At 36.0% G+C, this 11,315-nt stretch overlaps 1 protein-coding gene across 4 annotated transcripts in view; it reads right to left on the reverse strand.

Annotated features, from left to right (window-relative positions):
- LOC127623747 (fibronectin type III domain-containing protein 1-like) overlaps positions 1-11,315 on the reverse strand; it is a 58,997-nt gene that overhangs the window by 14,755 nt on the left and 32,927 nt on the right. For 3 of the 4 annotated variants that reach the window (XM_052098229.1, XM_052098231.1, XM_052098228.1), the window contains one exon: positions 8,597-8,725. The exons of the other annotated variant lie outside the window; for it this stretch is intronic. In XM_052098229.1, coding sequence (XP_051954189.1) covers positions 8,597-8,725 — 129 coding nt within the window. The remainder of the gene's footprint in view (positions 1-8,596; positions 8,726-11,315) is intronic. 4 annotated transcript variants of the gene reach the window in all.

An 11,315-nucleotide genomic window follows, 5' to 3' on the forward strand; every position in this document is an offset into this window, starting at 1 on the left:
TTCTGTGCATGTGCCTCAACCAAGAGTCACACTGCATTCTATTACGAGTGATAACCTAAAAGATACAGCATGTGTCAGATGAATCTGGAAGAAGAAAACATTGGAGGGGAGAAAAACATACTACCCTCCATGAAAAACGACAAGATGCAGGTTTCAGCATACTTAAACATATTGCTCAGGGCTGAATTTAGAGGTTCTTAAATACAATGGCAAATCACAAAGCAACAGCTACTGCATTCACACACCCAGAGAGAGTCGTATGCCAAGGTGGGAGCAAATACAACAAAGACGGTGGGGATCTGGAGAGCAGAAAACACTCTAACATATTAAACCCATAAATATTCAAGGAGACATCTGAGGTTCGGGCCAGGAGGAAGCAGCTCTCGACTGATTTCAGCACATTTAGCTCATGTCGTTTTATCTAGCATTTTTTTCTTCATGTGTTTCTCTGTAGAAATGGCTTTCATATGTGTAAGTGTGTGTCTGTTGTGCAGTCCAAAGTCTGGACTTTCAGGATTTACCACTGCATACATTGAGAATGAGAGGTTTTAGTGTAGAGCTGTGTTCTTGGTGTACCAGCAGCGGATCTTTTTTGGTATGAAGCTTGTTTTGGTGCTGCTTTTTTTTTTTTTTTTAACAAAATTGCCCCTTTTCTCTTAACCAATCAGTGGTTTGAATATGGGGGAATCTGTTATTTTATATTGATATCTGGATAACGTAATGATAAGATGAGTTAAATGGCTGATCATCAGTTCATGAACACATACTTCTTGCTCTGTTCCTCACAAAGGCAATCTTATATCAAAACACTTTTAGTATAGCGCATGCCTTGTAAGGCGATACATTTTAACATTTGCATTACATAAGTACATTTACAAGCGTATGCAAGTGTGATCAACTTGCATGGTAGCTCAACAGATAGACCAAGTTCAGCAGAGCACGCCAAGTTGAAAGATGAGCCAACATAGTTGCTTTGGCAATTGCGTTTTTCATCTCAGTTTTAAGGGTGTTTTCACTCTTGAGTACTAATTAAAAGAACCAAACTAAGACCCCTTTAAGTGGACAAAAAAGTGGACAGTGAAAAAGGACTGAGTTCTCTTTGCATTCACACTGTCTTGTATGTGCCTCAGATCTCTTTTTGGTCCACTTTACCAGTTACCAGGGTCTCAGTCCTTTTTAAATTCACACTCTGTGTCATTTGTGGGACCGAGCCTACTTTAAAAATGTTTTATTTATTATAATTATTAGTGGAGCAGGACGTGGTCATGTGTCTGTCACTGGGGAGAGAGGAAGCAGTAAGGAGTTAACACTATTGTTTGTTAACACTAAACACCTGTGTCTCGTTTCAGTGACAATGGAGATGGGATTTAAAAGACCGCCGAAGTGACAGATGGGGAGAGAAAGTCAGGGACAAAGAAACCTGAAGTTGTCAAGCTAAAGTGCATATTCTGTTGTGATGCTGAAAAGCCAAAGACTGTGTTTGTTGGACTAAAAAAACACTAAAACTTGACTTATCTGGACTGCCACCCTGCTTCCCTCTCCATTTCTTATTCCTGGAACCTTTTACACTATTATTATTATTAGGGTTATATTTAATGTTAAGAATACAAATATCTCTACGTACTAACTTATAAGATAAAATAAACATGTTTAATGCTCTCAAAATGAATAAGCAGCATAAGAACAGGTGTCTATATTCAATCAAACTTAATTTATTAATCTTTGGTATTAATGTTATGTATGTAATTCTGCATTATTACGTATTGTTTTATTCATTAAAAGACAAAGGTTTTGCAACAGACATGAATGCATTGTCATTTAATATAAAAAAGAATACTGGATTTATACTGGATACTGGATCAAAATACAACATTCAACCATGGTAGATTAGTCTTATTAACGACAAACAAAAAGATAACTCACAATTTATGTTTAATCTATTGACAGCCTCAGTGTTACTTCCATTAATAAAATACAATAAATATTCCTGTCGTAATTTCTTAACTTTCATGCGGCTTTCAAGGCATCCAGTTAAACCCTCGAATCTTCATTCTAAAACGGACCAAGTGTGAAAACACCCAAAGACACTAGGATTAGATTTAAGGATTAGGGTAGGGATGTCAATTTTGTTCATTTAAACAAATTAATAGAGAATTACCCTAAAAAAACATAATCTGTTTTTCCTCTCACATTTGCTTTCATGACACTATCAGTTAGGTTTAGGTAAGGGAGTTGTTGTTTTTTACTAAAAGCTCAATAGAGCACTAACCTTAAAAACCTCTGTTTGTAACACATTAACTCTCTTTAGTGCTACACAGTTGACATTTCACCTTGAATCTGCCATGATACATAATGAACCATGTAATTTCATTTTTCAAAAATGGTGCCACAGTCACATCATGTTAATGAGATCAGCCTGACTTTGGCTGTGCACAACAAGAGCTGAACTTCCTGCTTTAATTTATCATAGATCCATAGAAGTAGCGAAGACACAGGCATGACAGTGTGAGTAAAAAATTATGTATGAGAATATTGTACCTTGGTTGCAGTGTGTTTCTCAATGCACAAAAACCCTTGCAGTCTAGCGGTTAATCCCAAGAACATTAATATGAAACTTTTAATGATTACTGGTGTTAGGATAGTGACACAGTTTCATAAGGTACAATATCACGATACTTTGAAATATCTATATATTTTTATCCTACCTCTACAGTGTTCTAGACCAAGTGATAATGATTCCCACAGTACTTATGATTGCTTGAAATGCTTGTCTTCCCTCTTAGCACAGCTCCATCTTACTAATACTTCTGAGGACTGCAGAGCTGGTGTTTGCCAGCTCCCTCAACCCACTGTTACTGTGGTTTTTAACCACATATTCTTCTACAGATATCAGCTTTACTGTGCTCAATCCTGTAGCACTGAATGTAACATGCAGTATTTCTATAAAGACAGACATGTACAGCTTGGTCTCTAGGTTATTTCAATCATATTGGAACATTTGAAAAGTTTGGTGGTGCTTCTGGCTCCAGTGGTCTCAGTGGTGCTGAAATCTCTATTTCCTTACATAGCCCTGATGGGCATAGCCATTTTCTAATTCCATTGTATAAATGCATTACAATCAACAACCTTGTGATCACTGAGGGCCTCCCTCATTAAACAATGAAGAGTTGGCTTATCCTATTTTTCTCATTCTTATGGTGTTTTCCTATATTTCCAGTCAGAGCAGCTGATGTCACGTCTCTGCCAAAACAAGCACATTAGAGGAACCATGAAACAGTAGGAGCTCTTGGATTGTTGGATAATTGTCAAAAAACTGAACCCAGGTCAGTACAAACCTTGTCTTGTCATAAGTATAAAACAATCCTAGTAATATGTGAAACAAATAAATAAATCAGTGAAATCTGACCGTTATTTTTCATACTGGGTATGTACAGTTGATGTCAGAAGTTTACATATACTTAGGTGGAAGTCATTAAACATATTTTGTAATCAATCCACAAATGTAATATTAGAAACTATAAATTTGGCAAGTCGTTTCCTACATCTACTTTGTGCATGACATGAGAATTTTTTCCAACAATTGTTTACAGACAGATTGTTTAACTTTTAATTGACTATATCAGAATTCCAGTGGGTCAGAAGTTTACATGCAATAAGTGCCTCTTTGCTTGTCATAATGTGAAAATAAAGAGAAATCAGCCAAGACCTCAGGAAAAAAAACTGTGGACCTCCACAAGTCTACCACCTCAAGGTACCACGTTCATCTGTACAAACAATAGTACACAAGTATAAACACCATGGGACCACGCAGCCATCACACCGCTCAGGAAGGAGACATATTCTGTCTCCTAGAGATGAAAGTCGTTTGCTGCAACAAGTGCAAATCAATCCCAGAACAACAGCAAAGGACCGTGTGAAGATGCTGGAGGAAACAGGTAGACAAGTATCTATATCCACAGTAAAACAAGGATTGCTCAGCAAGGAAGAAGCCACTGTTCTAAAACTGCAATAAAAAATACAGACTACAGCAGTTTGCAAGTACACATGGGTAAAAATATCTTACTTTTTGGAAAAATGTCCTCTGGTCTAATAAAACTAAAATGTAACTGTTTGGCCATAATGACCATAGTTATGGTTTGCAGGAAAATGTTTGCAGGAAAAAGGGTGAGGCTTGTAAGCAGAAGAACACCAACCTAACCATGAAGAATGGGGTGGCAACATCATGTTGTATGGGTGCTTTGCTGCAAGAGGGACTGGTGCACTTCAAAAAATAGATGGCATCATGAGGAAGGAAAAGTATGTGGATATATTTAATCAACATCTCAATATATCAGCCAGGACATTAAAGCTCGGTCACAAATGGGTCTTCCAAAAGGACAATGACACATTATGGAGAACACAATGTGCATGGTGGCTATATTTGTGTGTTTCTTTCTTAATTTTGTGCCATTATGCGCACCAGCTTGTGAACAATGTTTGCATCTCTGTTTATCGCATGCTGCAATTCAGCAGATTTGTGTTGCAAGCAATGCATTTACAGCCCTGCTTATGCTGCATGCTCACTCAGGCACACATCAGCTCACCCGTTCAGAGTCCCACAATATTCCCCTGCCACTCATAGTGCACCTGTTTCTGTGCAATTGATGATGTCATCAATCATGCTTAAATCATCAAAAACGCATGCGCTAGTTATTTTACTTCCTTAACAAATGTGGACTCACATGAGTCTCACTCATGTGAACCATAATTCCTTTGCAACTGAACTCAGACCACCTCCTACTCACTCATACTTCCTGTGTAAATTATGTGGTAAAAAAAGTAATTCAATCAGATTAGAACTGGCAAGTTCAGACAGCATTTAGCATTTTTGTGTAATATATGCATCAGATGGTCAGTGAACAGACTGTGGACGGTCTGTGAACAAGCAGTCTATGAGTCAAAGCTTCTTGAGGAGAAGGGAGAGGTGAAGAGAAAAAAGGAAAGATGAATATCCAAGTCCATTATGCTTTTTTTACGTTCCTCTGACAAATTGTGCTACTGGCAAAGGCTCTGCACACAAAAAAAGAAAGAAACAACGTTCCAAATCAAGGTGTATAGCTTTTGGGGATTTGGGTTTGTAAAGATGGACTCAGCTAAACTTGAAGTTGAAAGGCTTTTATAGTTGGTCTTAGTAAACCAATTCATACTGAACTTGAAGCAGCTAGCACACGGTGAAGCAAAATAGAAGGTTTATTTTTCACATATGATAATATGTGATATGTTCATTGCTATAGTATGTCTACTTGTACAAGGGAAGACTTTCTTTATTGAAGTGGCCAAAACTGATTTATATGCTGTTGCCTAACACTCCAATTCTATCTTGGATGGTAGCATAGTATCATGTCGTGACTATGCTAATCCTAAAGCTTGTATTGTGATTCAAACTGAATGTTTGTGAATTGGCTGGAGCAACATCCAAATAGTTGTGGAATTAAATAAATCTGGGATTCTTTCTGTCTCATTTTTCTTATTCGTGCACACCTCTATCTATCTCTCTCTCACTCACTCACTCACTCACTCACTGCTATCATTATTAGGACTCTCCATAGACATAATCATTTTTATACTGTACGAACAATAGATTCTATCCCCTAACCATAACCCTAAACCAAAAACAATTTTCAATAAACATTGATTAAGGATGTTTTTTTAAGCAATTTGAATTATGGGGATACTGGAAATGTCCTCATAAACCAGATTTATAACATAATACCCTTGTAACTACCAGTTTGTATCCTAAAAACACCTGCCCACATGCACAAACTTGTTTTTATATAACTGTGGGGACTCTCTATAGACTTCCATGCATTTTATGGATTTTATACAGATCTAACGATAATTTATATCCCCCAACCCTAACCCTAACCCTCACAGAAACCTTTTTGCATTTTCAAAAAAGAATCGTTTAGTATTTTTATAAGCCATTTCCCTCGGGGAGACCGCTGGCTGGGCCCCACAAGGTAGGTGATTTAAGGTTTTACTATCCTTGTGTAAACACACACACACGCACACACACACACACACACACACACACACACACACACACACACACACACACACACACACACACACACACACACACACACACACACACACACTGACAGTAGGCTATTCAGGCATGAAGCCCAAAGCCACAGACATTCAGTCAAAGAGCTGAGTTTAAATTCTTTCTCTCAGGAATTCTGAAGAATTTCTTACAGAAGCTGCCCACATGAAAGAACCGTAGTGTTAAAAGCCTGTAAAGTCAATGGCCTCTTAAATCGCCTCAACCAACAAATGTTATGTTGTCTTAATTGCAGAACTGAGAGCAGACAAGGTAAATTGCACTTGACTCCTGTGTGCATTTCCCAGTTTGAACTAGTAGCACCTAATAAATATGCAATAAAATAATAAGCATCATTCAATCACTGCCAACCATGTTAAAATTAAATTATATATTATAAACTCAATGTACTGATTACCATTGTTCCATGTCTGCCAAACATATTGAGTAGTCCAAACATCATCTGCAGCCTGAAACTTAACTTTTGGTCAGATGTTAGGAGTGAATGCACTTAGCTGCATAGGAAAGCTATAGGATGCTCCCTTGCTATCTATTTAGTAAATGACTTAACTTCCAGTGTGCTGTCTGTCTGCACTGGTCCCAGAACAGTTTGAAATTCACCTTATTATTTCACCTTATAACTCCATATAATGCTTCTAAAAGCAAAAATATTTGCTTTTGTATTAACCTATTGATTCTCATTGTGATAATGCACAGTAAATATAGGATTTCTAAGGAAAAATATCACTATTGTACATTATAGTGTACTTTGTTTCTAGTAGTGTGGCGTTTTGCAATAAATCGCTAAAATATAAAAAATGCCATTTAGGATGAAACTACACACTCAAATCGTATGACTCAAACACTTTTCAATGTAAAAACTTAATTAGGTTTCTTAGTTTTGTTGGCATTTCTCACATAGTGTTCTGAACTGAGATCAGTCAGTTTAAATGTAATGAAATTATGCGTTGCATATAGCGAAGCCAAAATACAACGTCCACGCATGTGTACACAGGGTCGCACAAGGATATGGAAGAGACCAGAGACCATGATATGACATTTTATAAGTAGAAGGGATATTTATAGTAACAATATTTTGTCTTATCCCTCCTTAACTCTTCATTTACAATTACATATTTACAAGAAACCTCTTGTTATGGCAAAATTTTAACAACTATCCTGTAAGTCAAATCCAGTCAAAGTTCATTAAGCAGACAATTTTATCTAAAGCAACTTACAAGTTAGGAAATCACAAATAAAAGAGATTACACATTATGAGCAAACCATTTAGCAGCGCTGCAATACAAAATGTTGGAAGTTAACCAGAAACAAAACAAAATGCAAAAACGTTATAAAATAAGGTGTTACTTAATCTATGGCCACTTTTAGTACTGTGAACATCTAGAAACACTCTTATAACATACTTTTTACACTCTCACTAGTTATACAAACAATTTCATTTCATTACAAGCATCACCAGTGAATTAATATATGTATGATGGATTGGGATTCAATGTTTGGGTCTGGGAGAAGGCAAAACACTTAAATCTATAGTATACAAAAGGCATTTGAAAATTAGCAAAAACTAGGTTAACTTTTATATGAATTAATTCTACGCAAAATAACACGTTTAAAAAACTAAAGCAATAAAATATAGCTTTACTTGTGTGCTCCTATTCTGATAGAATGTATTTAAATTAATTCATATAATTTATTATATTATGTTTATAACTATTTTAAATATTATTTAGCCTACTAAATATTTATTTGGGGGCCTTTCTTAATAAGTATTGATATAGGCAAATACATTTTGATTAATTTGATTATAATTTTAAATTAATTGACAGCCCTAGTAAAAGTAAATGATGATAAAATATTTCAAACACAGTTGTATTGTGACTTTCAAAATAATAAAAAAAAAAATAAATAAATAAAATTAAAATAAAAATAAGAAAAAAAAGAGTAATATAAAGTTGAGTTATAGTTCTAAATTAGTTATTCATTAGCTCACGGAGTCTCCAGTGTCTGCAGAGTTTTTTTGAAAATTATAATGAATGGAAATGATTAGGTGGAGTTTGGAGGATCATTCTATTACTGAGGGACAAAAAGAATTTGCATATAAATCCTACATAAGGTCAGCTGTACGCTCCATTTTATTTGCTGCTTACAAGCATCACCAAGGGAATGAGCAGCAGATGTAGGCCAAATAATTTTCCTTCTCATTCACCATTCAACTCTCAAGTGCCTCGCATCAACAGAAAATGATCTGCGAGCGGCCAGTTGTGTTTCCTGTGAGGTTTAATCTCAGCATGGTATCAATTTGTTTGGAATAATTACATTTATATTTATGCATCTGATCTTGGTGTTGCTAGTTTCATGCTCCACCAGCTACAGTAACATCCATGAGCACCATGAACGGTTGAGCATAGAGATAGAATAGCATTTTTTCCCACAGTCTGTTGTAGCCTACTATGTTAACACAAATGTAAACAAACACATGAAAAAATTTATTACCTGTGAAGCGTTTCTTGCCAGCAATGTCAAACTCAGAGGAAGGGGTGTTGTTGAATGGCCGTGTCTCAGGAGTGGGAGGTTGTGTTGTTGTAGGGATTTGAATGGTGGTGGTCTCCGCAAAAATCTCTTCTGTAAGATAGAGAATATTGTATACTATCTTAATTATTTAACACAGCATTTGTTGTATTAAAGTTGTTATTGCAATGTTATTGCTATGTTAAAATTGTGTAATAAAGTGAATTTGAAATTAAATGTGCATTTTCCCTTTTGGTTAATATATACTTTAACTTGGACAGGAATTCATGTCACACCCAGTAAAATATTTTTTTTGGACAAGCCAAGTAACTATCAAAACCTCTATCTAAGCAAGCTTTTCCCTAAATGCAACTTGGCTACATTAACTGACTTGTGTTCAAACCAGCAAACATAACAAACGCTTACAAAACAAAGTCTGGTTAATAGACAGAACAAGGAAGGGCATCCAAGTACATAGGTTTGTGCACACTGAATTATAAAGATCTTCACTTTGTAGCTTAATTTAATTTAATTTAATTGATCAATTGTCACACATTATACATACATTTCTGCATATACATGGTGAAATTATTTATTTTTCACATATCCCAGCTAAGCTGGGGTCAGAGTGCAGGGTCAGCCATGATATGGCACCCCTGGAGCAGATAGGTTTAAGGGCCTTGCTCAAGGGCCCAACAGTGGTGTCTTGGTGGTGTTGGGACTTGAACCCCTGACCTTCTGGTCAGTAACCTTAAGCGCTGAGCCACCACTGCCCTCATTCTCTTATCATTCTCTTATCATTTACTCACTCAGTCTCAAACTCGTATACATTTCTTTCTTCTGCGGAACACATAGATGTTTTAAAGGAGATATGATGTGAATCCATGCAATGCAAGTCAATGGGGATCAATAATTCTAAGCTCCAAAAAGGACATAAAGGCAGCAAAAAGGTAATCCAAAAAATTTATTAGTTTAATCCATGACTTCTGAAGTTTTGGAGCCAATTGACTGGATATAAACACATTGAACATCTATGAAAATAACTTTGTTTGTGTTCTACAGAAGTAATATAATCGAAAGTCATATAATCGAAAGATCAAAAGTCATATAAGTTTGAGACGGCATAAGGCTGAGGCATGATGAGAGAATTATAATTTTTGGGTGAACTATATCTTTAACAGATATAAACAGGTGACTTAATCTAAAAAAAAATATTTTTACAGTTTATAAACTTTACCCAATGTATTTACAAATATGTCAACTTCAAATCCTTGCAATATTTTTATGCTTTTTTGAACTACATCTGGGACAATGTTGTGACTGATTCATTGTTTGTGATTCATTACAAAGGTATCAGCAACAATTTTGACTGTGCTACTGTCGTGTAACAGAATTTCAAATGGATTTCAAACAGGTCGGGCTGCTCAAACAAACAGAGTAAAAATGTTATAACGCTTCAGAGACGCAGCCAATCAAATGAATGGCTTACTCACAGTTGTTTCTGCATAAAAGCTGGGATACAACAAGAGAATGTATTTTATCATTAAGTTAAACACTTTAGCCTTACGAGTGGGAAGCAGTAAGACGAAAGATTTTTATGTTGCTCTACAGAGGAAATAACTATTTAAATGAAAAAGCATACTGATCACAGACAGATTCAAAGTGTAGCAGTCTAATCAGGCATAACAGACAGATATCCTTTGAGGTTTACTGTTTACAAGCTAAATGACATTATCCTTGGAAAACTAATTCTACAGAGGATCGGGTCTTGTGGGCACTACTTGACTGTGACAAGAATTGTCATACAAAAACGAACAGTAGTAAAAACAAACATGGCCAATACTTTTCAGGCTCATTTTACCCATGTTTTGACCAGTATGGAACACACAAAAAACATGTTGACAGAAGATGACTGACAGTCTCACCCACCATTAAAGGTTAGTTCATCTAAAAATGAAAATTCTCTCATAATTTACTCCAGATGTGTATGACATTCTTTCTTCTGCAGAACACAAACAAAGACTACTACAGAATATCCCAGCTATGTAGGTCCATACAATGCAAGTGAATGGTGGCCTGAAGGTCCAAAAATCACATAAAAGCATCATAAAAGTAATCCATATGACTCCAGTGGTTTAATCAATGTCTTCTGAAGCGATCCAATAGCTTTTGGGTAAGAACAGACCAAAACGTAATTCATTTTTACTATAAATCTTGACAGCAGTCTCTAGACACGATCATGATTTCAAGCTTGTTTATACTTCCTATAATGCTATCTAGAACTCTGCGCATGCATCAAGCATTAGGAAGTGTAATCAAGCTTGAAATCATGATCATGCCTAGAGGATGCAATGGCATTATGTGTATTGAAAAAGGAGTTGTTCCCACCCAAAAGCTATTGGATCGCTTAAGAAGACATTTACTAAACATCTGGAGTTATATGGATTCATTTTATGATGCCTTTATGTGATATTTGGACCTTCAGATTTCTGGCCATCGTGCACTTGCATTGTATGAAACTACAGCGCTGAGATATTCTTCTAAAAATCTTCATTTGTGAGCTGCAGGATGTAACAAATACACATCTGGGATGGCACAAGAGTGAGCAAAATATAAGAGAATTTTAATTTTAGGGTGAACTATCCCTTTAACTTTCACTGTATGAGAAAAAGATGCAATGAAAGTGAATGGTGACTGAAGATGT

This window comes from Xyrauchen texanus, chromosome 30, assembly GCF_025860055.1.
Source record: "Xyrauchen texanus isolate HMW12.3.18 chromosome 30, RBS_HiC_50CHRs, whole genome shotgun sequence".
Classification (NCBI taxonomy): Eukaryota; Metazoa; Chordata; class Actinopteri; order Cypriniformes; family Catostomidae; genus Xyrauchen; species Xyrauchen texanus.